Here is a 13,731-nt window from a genome sequence, read left to right as displayed (position 1 = left end):
AAAGGACTTGTCTCCGGTTAACTCCAGCCAAACCAAATCCTCCGATTGATCAATCGAACTCTCCATCGGATAAAAATTCGCTAAATGTTACGGTCAATACTTCATACCTTCAAGTTGAAGCAAAGCACCAATCGCTTTCCAAACATAAGGTAAATGTTTCAATCTAAATAAAAAATCCATTTTTGGCAACCATTCTTATAAATTACCGATCGAGAAAATCCTCTGTGCGCTAAAGATCAAACACACTTGAAACTTACTTTGCTCGTTACCCGCAAGTAAAAAATCAGTCAACCAGCCTGTAATTCCTTTCACCAGGTCGAGTCATATCCTTGGATCGTATGTGCGGGAGCGATCCCAAGCTATCTAGTGCTTACAGACTATGCTCGGAGTGTGATGGTGAAAGAGTTCCAAGATCAGCACCATAGAAGAAGCGGCAAATTCTTTGGAACGGGACGACGAAGATCGAAACAAAGTGAAAGGATGCCGAGTGTTCGGCAACGCAGGAGAAGAGAAAGAGAGAGAGAGAGTGGATGCAAGCAACTCACAGTGATGTACAAAAGGGACAAAAGGCGGACTAGACGGAAAGAAGGAAGATCCCGCGGAGGAGATAACGGTGGCTGCCGAGCAAACGAGTTTCGCCGAGTTTGGACAAGAGTTTAACGGTTTAACGACGCTAGGTGGTTTCAGAGTCTTTGGCTCAAAGTAGCTGCGTCGTTATCTGATACCGACGAACCGACCTGACGGAAAAGTGTTGACCGAAAACCCTTCCCGCGATTTCGTCATGCTTTTACGCGATTCAACGCGCGCCAGACTTCTTCTCTAAGCTAAATACGCATCGAGCTCAAAATACATGGCGCTTATTAACAGAACCGCGTTACATTCCATTCATAACACAGGAATTACTCGTTGAATGCTAGATCGGTTCATTTGCCGTACCTGGATCTTGTCAAAGTTCTTTGCGAACCACATGCCGAGGGAAACCTGCCATCTTCTCCGCTTTGACGGATTATTTGAGGCGCGCTAAGCAGGATGTATCGTTGCTTTAAGCTGTTTGTTTGATATCTGATATACAACAGAGACATTGGACAAGTCAGTTGGAATTATTATAATTGACGGTGATTAGAGGATTTTGTATCTTCTTTAGAGGTTGTAGCTTTTACGGATATCGCGGAATTGTCGAAAGTAAAGCTTCCAGATGTAGTATTGATAAAAGATGATAAATGTTAATTTTGTAGCTGGCTACTGACATTGAGAATTTCATGTAAAATAGAGTTGATCGGTTTGACGTCTAAAACACTCGTGCCCGAACGTAGCAATCGTAGCAAGGCGAAGGCACAATTTATTCAACTCGTCAGTCAATAGCAGTCATAAGCTGAAAAGATGGAGCTCGATTATAAGATACGATCTACAGCCTATTGCAAAACTATTCGATACGCTTTCTTATTTCTCCGGATAATAAGAGCAGACAAGTTACAAAGTTAAGAAATTCCCGATACCAACTTCCCGTGGAAAATTCGAGATCTGTTTCCCCCTTGTAAGCGTGATGGAATTCGTTGCACGAGGAACTAGAGAGCTTTAGACTGGCTGGACTTCCGCGAGAAGTAAACGACACCGTGAGGCAGGGCTGGTAAAGCTACTGGGTCGAGCAGTTAGGGAAGGGAAGAACAGACAGAAGTTGCAGGAGAAGCAGGAGGAACGGCGTATTGTCGGCGAAGAGGAAGAGCAGTCACGAAGCGGCTATAAATACGTTGCGCCACCTGCACCTAACGTCCACCTACGTACAGACTAGACAGAACCGAATCATGTGCCTCGTTGCTCGAACAGACACGAAACAACGTGCCGGCTTGTCTTGCGTATTCGGCCTAGTTTTTACGCGAAATGCGCAATGCTATTTCTTCCCGACTACTCGCCCCTTACAACGAAGAAAGTCAAATCTAGTAGTCGGACTCAAAGAGAATTACTCGTTCATCTCTTCGCCAACATGAACAGGCGTTTAAACTTCATAGATGAACGTGGTCGTATCCTAAGTACGGTAGTGGCTGGCGGCCATACACAGTTCCTTTCAGGTCGAACCGCATTTCTAGAGCTCGACCTCGATAACGAACATTTAATATGATTTCCGGAATGTAAGGGCAGCACGTGTCTCGGATAATAAATTGCTCGATAATAGACGCTATCCGATAGAACTTATTAATTGTAAGACAAGTTTCGATCGTCCCCTAATCATCTCTCGTAATTTATCGTGTTAATTGTCCTTGTACAAGGGAGGGAACGAATATTTGCCTTTAAATCGAGAAGCACGCAATTACCGCGTATCCAAGGGATGAAATGTCTGGTGGAAAGGATTCTCGTGTCGCGTCGTGGACAAACAACTCGACAGCTACCAGGTATGGTTTATTTTATTCATTCTCGGGCTGAGCGTACAGACAGAGAATTGCACGATGGATATATCACCAGGGATATAAGGTTACTCGATGCCGCGAGCTAAAGCCAACGGTACACGCGATCTCGCCTGGTTTCGTTGAAAAGAATAACCGACGAACGAACGAACGAAAGAGAGAGTCAGAGAGGACCAACGTCGGTACGAGTGCTACGAAAGAAAAAAAGAGGAAAGAGGGGCGGGGGAAGAGAGGAAATTAAAAAGGACAAAAAGAAACGAAGGAGAGAGAACACGTAGAAAAGAAAGGCAGCGTTGAAAGGAGGAAAAAAAGGGAGAAAAGGATGGTGAGCCAAAGCGATGTTGGCAGTGCGATGTAAAAAAGTCGCGCCTCTTTTCCATCGTGACTTTTTTCATTCACGCATCACTTTTTAAACCCGATACCCTTGAGCGTAGATTTTTAAGCAAACAAATACCTATCGAATGTATCGCGGAGCGAACGGAAGGCAACGAAGGGGTCTAGGAACTGGAAAGTAAAGAGGGATGGTGGAGAAAATAAGAAGCATAAACTGCCGGCACACAGAGAGCAACAGGGAGAAGGGAACGGGGGAAGAGTGGAAGAGGATAGGAAGGTCTCGGTACGCGGTACAAGGGTAGTTTACTACGGGCGTGTTAATTAAACAAAAAGCCACCCCGTATACCAAGCTAATTAGAGTGGCTCTCCTACTAACGCGCGCGTTCTTCGCTTCAAAAATATTTTCCTGCTACTCCTCCTCTAGTGCAAAAGAGCAATCCTTTTCCTTCTTTCCGCGTATGAACACGTACCGTTGGATTTTCCTCGCATTTCCTTTACTTCTTTTTCCTTGCAGCTTCGTTTTTTCTTTGCTCCCTTTCTCTTTGCTTCTGTTCTCTTTCCTTCCTCTCTCATTTTTTTCCTTTTCTCTCATTTACTTTACCCCAGTACGTTATTCTTCCTCGACTCTAGGTCGCGCGTTCTTCGTTCATTGGTGCGTTCCGAGCATTCGGAACTCCATCGTGCGCGAGCAGACGTTTGACGCGTCCTTTTCTGCGATGTTTACCGCTTACGACGGAATAATTTTTTCGCGCGACACACGGAAATATGATTATTTCGTCCATTATTCTTTCCTCGTACATTTTTACGCGATTATTTCGTAGAAGATAAAAAAGCAGACGGCGGGTGTACCGTTAATGAGACCTCATAAGCGATTTCCGTTTCGTACGGCAATAAACGCGGCCATTGTCGGATTTGTTTATACAATCGTTCCCGCGTGCAATGTATTTCTCTGGAACAAACAGTTTCCGTGCGAACGATCCGCTGTTGTGTTCGCCAACTTCTAACGAACACGGATATCCATACTCGAAAATACCGTCCTCTCAAGTCTTTTCACCCTCCATCATCCAGAGTCGATCGATCGTAATGAAAGATTCAACGAGCAGCAAATAGCAATCGGGATGGACATCGAGCATGCACGTCGAAAATCACGATTTTCTCGCGAGGGAGAAGCACAACCGAGCGAGAAGATCAAACAACTCGTACATGGTAGCGCGTTTTATTCGAATCAAGCGGCCCGGTCTCACGCAATGACAGATTTAGGGCGAAAACGGACCAACCGCGATTAGGATTCGCTAACGCAGCCGCAAACAAACACTGTGGTCAGAACGATGGTGGATAGAGGAAAGGAAAGGGACAGAATTGAGATAGGGAGCGGTAGATGGAGAGAGAAAGGAAATGATGGAGAGAGAGAGAGAGAGAGAAAGTGAAATGGAGTGAACACGAGGGAACGGTTAACAGACAGCAAGGGACAGAACGTAAGAGAAAGAGCGAACAGAAGGACAGAGGGTTGAATGGAGAGAGAAACATCTGCGATCGGATTAGCGGTGAACAGTGGCGACACTTCCGGGTGATTAGGCTGATTCCGCATCCACTCTAAGCCTGCGCTTACAACCTTGCTGTTCGATGGACTACCAAAGCTCCGTCCGTACAATTCGCATTACCGCTTACCTCTGCTCTCTGACTACTTCCCTATTAAAATTCCCTGTTCTCTGTAGTTCTTTTCGAACTACCGGTTCCCTGGTATGCAAAGCAGCGTCGAGATTGGACGCTGATCGATCTTTGTCCATCGTACAACGTTGAGGGGTCATGATAGATTAATGCTGTAAGGACTGCTTTGTCGAGGTAGAAGTGTAAAGGATGTGCTTTCGACGAAAATGAAGTGGAGATTTTTGTGGTAGGATGAGGAAACGGTGTGCTGTTCTATTTTCATAGCTAGGGCTTGCTTTGTAGAATTTATCGATTATTTAATTGGCAAGGAAATAGATTTTTAATTTTGTGCACACCGAAAATATCTGTAACACGACCGACCAATAATTCCAGCAGACTTTCATATTAACATTTTTTTAAACTAAATGTTTTGTTTCGAAACAAACTATAGATATACATTTATTAGCCCGCGAAAATGATACGGGAAGCAATTTTAATAGAAGAGACAAGCATAGTACAAAAAGTTGATAGAATATTCGTAAAAAGTCTGGATTATACGATCTCGATATACCGTCTCGATCGAACCTCACGTTTTACTTGTCACTATCTAATCACTTTAAGGATACAATTATTTAACAATATTATTCGTTCTTGTACGAGCATATGTATTATTTATAAACAGTTCTACGAAATTTTTCTCATCGCGACGCCAAAAAGAAGCAAAATGTGAAACGTTGCACCGGACACGTCGCGTGACGTTAATTCTGGGCCAGTAGCGGCACGCGTCGCAAGTCGGTCACTCGTCCACTCAGGAATCCATTCAGAACGGGCGATAAATCGTCGACAAGAGCGACGTGATATGCGAACAAATTGAATTTCTCGTGCTCCTTTCAGGGAATCACCGAATTTCACCGCCCTGGACAATCGTCCTCTCGGAAAAGAAGAATTTACCGGAAGAAGACGCTGCTCGATGCATTCCGAGTGAAAATTGCCGTGCGCACAGCAGATACGGCAAACGAGGAGGATGCTGAAGGCGTCTGAAGTTGTTTAACTCGTGTCGTAGACCTCTATTCCTTGTAGCAGTTCCGTGTTTTCCCTTTTCTGACGCTCTTCTGTTTCGTCATCTAGTCTTTATATCCTTTTCTCCGCTGTAAGCGTGAGTTTTTGGAATAAAGTGTATTAGAGGGAGCAGTTTGTGATAAGATGTAAAATGATATAAGAGAGACGTTGTTATTATTATTATTGTTATTAATAATATTATTATTATTATTATTATTATTATATATGACCCTTTAGAATGCAATTCTAAATAACAATGTTTGTGAATAACGATGTTCTATTAATACTATACTTGCAGAAGGATTATGAACAAAAAGAGACTATCGAATCAGAAAATTTATTAAACATACAATTTATTGGCGTTTAATGCGATTAACGTAGTCAAAGTGATCAAAGGTTGTACGTTCCTTGATGCAATGAACTATTGTGATTTCTATCGGATGACGTTGACATATATAACTAAAAAGGGGGCAAGAATACAAATTATGATAGTTTCTTATTTATCAGTTTTATAAATTGAAGGAGATCGCAGAATGAGGAAAATTAATGAAGGTTTCTTATTGTACCTTAAAATGTTCATTAACAAATTGAGCAATCGTTCCTTTACCAAAGTAAGGATTATAAATTATCGTGGATAAAAATTAGTTGAAAGAAGTCCGTTATCCATATATCTTATATGTTAATCTCGCATTAACCTTATTTCAAAATTGATGCCTTCGTAAGTTACCAAACTCTTCCAAGAGTTCATCCACGATGCCGTAAGCTTTATTTCAAAATTAAACGCGTCCTATCAGAGATATATTTTGGTGACTTCCTAATTGTTCTTCTTAGTTCGCTTCGTCGCCCGCCTACGCACAGAGTCGAATCTCTTGTTCTTCCTCATTCTCGCGTCGAGTTTCTTCCTGGACGCATGTTCCTCTCTTCCTGAAGGAACGGTTGACAGTGTTTCTTGTGCCAAGAGGTAGTCGATCGTGCTAGATCGCCACGGCTCGTGTACAATTGCGCGAAAGTCGCCGATGAATAGAGGGAGTACGCTTAAAATTCGAGTGAAATAGTCAAGGGGAGGAAAATAATGGTGAGTCGCGTGAACAACAGTGTATCACTGGAAGAACGTGAATTTCGCTTCATATGAATGGCCTGGGAGCAAAACACCTGCAGAATGAAAGGTGGAACGTCGGGTGGGAAGGTGAGCGTTTTCGTTGTAATACAACGCGTTATTATAAAATTGAAAGATAATTAGACAATTTGATCCAATATAAATATTTGGATTCAGTGTTCTTCGTTTTCTTTGAAATATTTTCCTTCGAAGAAAAAAGTATCCTGTACATCACGCCACTCCAGATACAGACATACACATGCCTACATGCGTCCAATACATTCAAGCATCATCTATTCCTAAAATATCCGAAGGAGCTGTCGATATAAGTTCCTTGTCTTCTTAAATCGCGAAAGACCATTGTGTCCACTTTCCTTCTTCTCTCTCAGAACGTGACCACGAACTCGCTTTAGATACAATGGAGAACAGTCGGGGAACGGGACCTACACGCGGCGCACATCTGCCAATTAGCGAAAGATTGAACTTGTAATAACGACGCGGCGTAACTACCAACGTGAACAATCCTTTAATAATACCCGCGCCCGCTATTCAATTTCCGTCTGAATCGAAACAATTATTATTGTCAGTGGTGCGATATCGCGTGAACGGCCCGGCGGCCCGTGCTCGCCTTTTGCCATCACCATTGTGCTCACGCGTATATTTCCATAACGATTAATACTGTCGGCGTTACACGCGATTCCGTATCGTCGCCGCAATTTCAAAAACATCGCAGCTCGCACCGATTTTGCTGTTCCGATTTTGCTTTTCCGATGTTGCTGTTCCGATTTAGTTATCTCGAATTCTGCTAGGTAACTCGGTCGTACGAATGACGAAGGGACGATGACGAGACCGATCGAAATTCAGAGAGGGTACAAAAATAGGACGAAAAGAAGAAAGTTCTTCTCGCAAGTTGACGGCTAATTGCCGCCATTTTCAGGCGACGTAAATTTCATCGGTACACGGAGGAAGAGGGAAAGGACGAGTTGCACCGGCTCGTGTCGTGAGTCGACTAATCGCTTCCGAGATAATTGTATCATTCTGCTAATAACTGGTGGCACGGTGCAAGCCCCGTCGATCGCCGATATAATTGCATCGTCGATAACGCGCGCGCGCCTTGCTGTTTGCTCTCCGTACAAACGTCGAATCGTGCCGCTCTAACGAAGAAATTTACGACGGGAATCGGCTCGATGGAAACCTATTAGCTATCTCCATCTGCGAATACGAGTTCGGTATTACTCTCTTTGATATTCGTTTTCTCGTTTCCTCAATTTCTTTTTTCTTTCCTTCTCCTTTACCCGTTATTCTTTCTTTTTCTCAGTTTTCACCTTTTAATCGATATAAATTCTCGTTGGCTCCCCGTTTATCCTGCGTTCTCTCGGATTTCATTTGTTGCCACGATCGAGCGCGATTCGAAACGCACGATGCTGCTCAAGATACGAAACGTTAACTATAAATTCGATATTCAGCAGAATATTGGTTTGGAAATACGAGTCCACGGACCATGATTCGGAAATTTATATCGTCTGTCTTCTTTAGTAGCTTTATTGCCGGCCGATGGCGTCAACGACGGTGGGAAACGATTTATCGCGCGATTTCCGCCGGTCGCTCGACCTCGCCGCGCAGGGTATAGCTTGAACCGCTTCGGCGAATATTATTTCGCGTACATCGAAATGAGAGTTGTACACGCCGCGACCGAATTGTGACGCAATTCTGACGAAATTAAACCGGCGTCGCGACAACGAGACTAGGTCACCTCGTGACGACACCGTCGTGATGCATTGGTAATGAGTGATTCTATTGCGGGTATCGTTGAATACTGAAAAACTAGACGTTTTGTGAGTTAATGGCCGATGCTGTTTACAAGAAGTCTCGGTTTATTAGGAAGAACATCTATGATTCATGAAGTGATTAGTCTAGTTAAGTTATTAATGATTATGTTCGATTTATCCATATTTCATATCTGACAGGGTGTTACAGTAGCGATAAATAACGGTGACTTAAGTACCAACTAAGTAAATCGTAGGACAGGGAGTTAATGATGAATAATGTTATTCAAATCTCCATTAGTTATATAGTCAGCTGTATATACGTTAAGGTACGCAGAACAATATACATCAATGATCAAAAAGGCTCAGTTGACAGAGAAATAGTACACCGTCCGGAAAGTTCTAATTCAACAAGTAGAATAGATCGTCCTAGTCAGACATTGAGAAAGAGCGGTTACTCGACGCTCGCCGCGAACTTGTCTACTCTTGAATTAACGGTACTTACACAAATATTCTTTTATATCACCGTTCTAACTTCCTTGATCACACCTCGACGTTTTACCATTTTCACAAATATTAAAAATCTACGAAACGTTATCGCGACTTTATGATTATTTTTCCTATAAGTTAACGCGTGTTTTGATCGTGTTAAGTGACGATCAGAAAAGCAGGCTGTTTCTAACAAGTGTCTTTTTGATTTTCAGACCGGTAACAGTTACAAATCGCCCGAGGAGTCGCCGCATTCGGAGCACAGCAGATTGAGGTGAGTGGCAGTGCCTTTTACGCCATGCTTCCGGCAGTTTAATTACGTTTCACGACGCCGCCGCCGCGCTTCAAAGAGACAGACCCCGTGTAAACCGAAACGCGTTGAAATTCCGCGCGAAGTATTAGCGGTCTCTTAATCCGCGTATTACTCCACGCGCGATAAAGCCAACGGCGAATTCGAATTCTCGCGCTCATGAATCCGTCGTCTATGGCCAATTACGCAACGAACAATATGGCCATGGTCGGTGTTAAGCCATGAAATTGGCCTCTTTTACGAAGAATCCATTGCGCCATTCTTTTTCAAACAATGTACGACACATCGATTCGAGTTCTTGCGGTTTCAATCGTGTTAAGTATTCCTAACATAGGAATCGATGCATTTTAGGAAACAAGGATTAGTTTACATTGTCGTCGCCGGGAGAAGCATTGGAATTGGGTCTTTTCGTTTCAGAGTTACGTTAATAGAACGTTCTATTTGCGCGTCCTTTTTAATCAACATACATTCTTGAATTTTATTGCATTAATGTCACGCTTACGAAAGGAAATTTCACGAATCCGTTCAACGTTTCTTTTGCTTCCATATAGATTCTACGAATTTATAAAATCTACAGATATTTCTACAGATTATCTGTCACTGATACGTGGTAAACTATATTTTTGAAATTATAGAAATTCTTCTTATACTTTCGAATTTGTGCAATGGGTCCCTGTAATACGTCTATTGTTGTAATAGATTTTTCTAACTTGACGAAACTTTTACATATTGTTTCGTTGCTCGAACCTTAGTGGATTATCTAGACAATAGAGCTTTTCCCGTGTTTCTTGCTTGTAATATTAATCTCTCGTTATCGGTAGAATGTGGATAAATTTAACATATGGAACTAGTATTTTAATTACCATGCTAAATCACTAGATAACTTAATTGATCAAAGTTGCCCTTATATTCATATTTCGCTTCGTTATTAATTCGATTTTTGTTCATCCAAATCATGCAATTTGTTCCTTTCTATTTCTAGTCTCCATAGTTTCGAAAATTAAAAGTAGATATCATTTTCTTATCACCGTGTGAAACGCAGCGAAAGATCCAGCATTGAGAAACAAGTATAAAAGACAGTGAAATATAGAAGACGAGGGTCGACTGCGTTATTTAAGATCAGATTTCACGCGGAAGAGGTGTCCCATAAAGATGAGAGGATAGAAAAAATATCATCGCTCTCGCATTTCACGTAAATAGTGAGAGGATTTGGAGCAAGGGAATCTTATTCGCTATGGCTTCGATATCGGATTCTCTTGATGGCCGAGTTTATTTTCCTCTCATAACCGTACTTCCGGAGCCATCTTTTAAGTATTATGTCAGCTCAACGACACTACTATATCACTCCACATCAGGGGCCTATGTCTTATATCGATCATTAAATTACAAAACTATTTAATCAGCTGCGATTGGTCCACGATGAGATTTTAAATCTTAGAAAGTTGCAACATTAACGAATCGAAAGTCTGTCTTTTTAACTTCAGGATATTACGACGAAGTATCGAACGTCTTCATTTTTCTCGTGTTTGCCTTAGCTATTTCTGGAGATTGGTATCAGCTTGTTATTTATACTTTTGAGTCATTTTATAAGATGAAAGTGGAAAGATGAAAACTATTCTGATAACAAAATATCAGGATTAGTAAACTAAAGTATGTCTCTATCGATCTTTATAAAAATCTAAGGCATATTTCTACTTATTTTCGTGAGTAGGGCATTCAGTTTTTTATATTCGTATTCGGTATACAAAAATTTGTGACGGTTTACGTGTGGCAAGGTTAGTGATTCGTTTTAAAAACATCATTTAATTTTCCAATCAAAATTTGCCATAAATCACATCAAAGAACGAAGGGAAGACTATTACAATCTCCGTTGTAATCTATATTCTCATGGCAGCAGTTTCATTGCGTCGCCAGGCGCCATTATTTCCACGGTGATTGCAATACTTTTAATAGGGAATCGTGGGTTTCGTGTCGGTGGCGATGTAACTGCGGCGAAAGGGCGAGCGGACGGGAACGATTATCTTTCATTACACCTGCGATTCCCAGGTGCAATGTGTTCCAATTAATCACAACGTGCGGTTCAAGTCGGCGCTCGGTCCCGGGGACGTAAAGGGGAAAGATAGGTGGTGAAACGTGGTCAGGCGTGCCACGAGACAGCGGAAGTTACGCGAGACCCGAACATCACGGATCGGGGACTGAAATTCGCGAGAAAAATAAATCGTGATTCGATGGTTATGTCGTACACGACTCTAATTATCGATTTAGTCAGGGCCGATTATATGTTTCAAAACATACACGTTTGTGCTGCGTGAACGAGTACATGTGTATAAATTAATTCGAGAAAGGTAGAAAACTAGTTGCTTTTCTTATTTTCAGTTTTCAAATTGGGAATAATAATTGTTTGAAACAGCATCCCTAAGAAAATCCGAGTCAAAAATTGTTGGATATCGCCAGAAGCAGACAACTGATATATTTGAGATGGAATAGATAGATGACATGTTCTGTATGTCAGAGATAGCAGATGCGAGTTCGGAGTGATGAAATCGGGTAAATAAATGACTACCTCTATACTTTCCCTTCGGCTAATCCAGTAGGAGAAGTGATGGGACCACGGAAAATATTTATGGATATATTATGTATGTTATACAGAACTTTTCGAAATTTCATTAGCACTGTAATGAAACACAACTGTTACATTTATATTGGTAAGACTCGCAGCTAATCTGGATGTACATCTCAAAGTTACAAATTATTTGGTGCAAACACACGTACATATTGAAATTAATGTGCAGCTTATTAGTAATAATGAATAATTAACGATCTAATTATCTAATAATTAATTGTCCATATTAATGAGCAATTTTACCAACGTAATCATTACTATATTAAGAAAATTTGAAAATGTTTCGTACGAAACCCGTGGTACACCTATCCATGGAAAGTTTATACAAGCGTTAAAATATTTTCGTAAATCAGTATATATCTCTTTATTATTTCGAATATTATTTTTAATATTCCATACTACCTTTCATCTCTAGAAAGTTCGTAACAGTTATACCTACTCGGCAAGGTTTTCGTGCACTTCTAAAACTTATCCTCGACGAAAATCAAAAGTCAACGAAAGATAACGTATTGCGAGAGCAGAAGTTTGAAATCGAGTAGGATCAAGGGTCGAAGGGGCATCGAGAACTGGGTAAAACATCGCGCTCCTTCTTCCCTTCGCCTCTCGTCCACCACGTCGTCGTCCGTGTGATAAATGGCGGAACGGAAAAAAAATGTTACGAGACCGTGCAATTCTTTCTCTGTTCCTCCGTTTCTGTCGCGGTCTTTTTTCCCTTTTAACGCTTCTTCGCCCAGCGACGTATAATTTTTCGCGTCACTCGCAAATAAATACCGCGATCCATCACCATTATCATTGAGCCTGCACCACGTGAACGTACACGCTCTTATTCGACTCGTTAACGTTTTCGCGAAACTACCTCGAGATTCAGGAAACTAATTCTGTGCCAGAAACGTTCAGAAGTTCGCCTTAATCGAAAATCTGATTTGGTTTATGCGCTACGTTATTTGGCAGAGGATTCGAGTCGCTTCGGTTATCGTATGTCAAAGCGATGCACCTTGACGGAGAGAGCCACCTTAGGAGATCGATTTCGGTAATACTTAATTATCAAAAACGGAAGCTGTATCTTGGTAATCTTCTTGGAATCTGGCTCGTCTGACCTCTCGCGTTTAACCTCTGCTGTAAGAATTTTATTAATAGAAGATAAATCGCTTTTCAAACTACAGACTTAATTTAAAAGCAATAAATTTACGAGAGTACGTATCCCCGGAAATAACTTCTTCAAAGACAAACTAACAACCTTCATAATCGATTCATACCATCTTTGATCCCTGCTGATCCCTTGTAATTTTTCTGGTGGAGAATAACACTGGTCGTTTGTATTCAGAATGCGGTTTCGTAGATTCACTTTTTATCACGCGGGTTTATTATAAAAGTAATAATTTACGGAGGACTCGTGGCTTTTAAAATAGCTTCTAAGAACATGAACCAATAACCTTTATAATGTATTCACTTCACCTTTGATCTCTGTCTCTGCTGGAAGTTTTCTCATAGAAGATAATAATAGCTAGTTTTTATTGCCAATTTACAGAGAAACCAGTTATCCTTCCCTATCGATTTGTCGTTATGTAAGTCGATCGTGTCCATACATAAAAATCCAGATCAAAAACAATTCTTTTTTAACTACGAATCGCGTCGACCACGAATCGTAGACGCGTCAAATTCGGAGCTAGATGCGTAGACGTGGCGCAATCGGTATTTCCAATGGAATTCTCGTCGCGTCGTGTCGTTCGTTCCTCCAAAATCATTCTGCAACACGTACGTGCGCGCGCACGTATATCACATACCTGTAAAACGCATAACACGTTCAAGAACGTGCGCAACAAGCTCTCGCGACACGCTCGTCCCACCAATCCGTACTGGAACGAGATGGCTCTTCTTTTCGTTGGTCTGAAAACGAACTTGGCAAATGACTGGCGGTAGACACGCGGACTAAATGACTGGCAGACGCAGGCACTCCATCTTCCTGTTCCGCCAGCACGTTGTTGGAACGAGCACCTCGCAGCTGCATT

The 13,731-nt window shown here is 41.7% G+C and overlaps 1 protein-coding gene across 7 annotated transcripts in view; it reads left to right on the top strand.

Annotated features, from left to right (window-relative positions):
* LOC117234727 (zeta-sarcoglycan) overlaps positions 1-13,731 on the top strand; it is a 218,461-nt gene that overhangs the window by 130,010 nt on the left and 74,720 nt on the right. For 6 of the 7 annotated variants that reach the window (XM_033496217.1, XM_033496214.1, XM_033496211.1 and 3 more), the window contains one exon: positions 9,005-9,063. In XM_033496217.1, the coding sequence (XP_033352108.1) occupies positions 9,005-9,063 (59 nt within the window). Of the gene's footprint in view, positions 1-6,406; positions 6,625-9,004; positions 9,064-13,731 lie in introns of those variants that run through there. The other variant, XM_033496215.1, reaches the window with a different exon arrangement.

Source organism: Bombus vosnesenskii, unplaced genomic scaffold (assembly GCF_011952255.1).
Source record: "Bombus vosnesenskii isolate JDL3184/JDL3185 unplaced genomic scaffold, Bvos_JDL3184-5_v1.1 scf7180000013308, whole genome shotgun sequence".
NCBI lineage: Eukaryota > Metazoa > Arthropoda > Insecta > Hymenoptera > Apidae > Bombus > Bombus vosnesenskii.
Note: the sequence above shows the minus strand (reverse complement) of the source record. Positions and strands in the feature narration are given on the sequence as shown.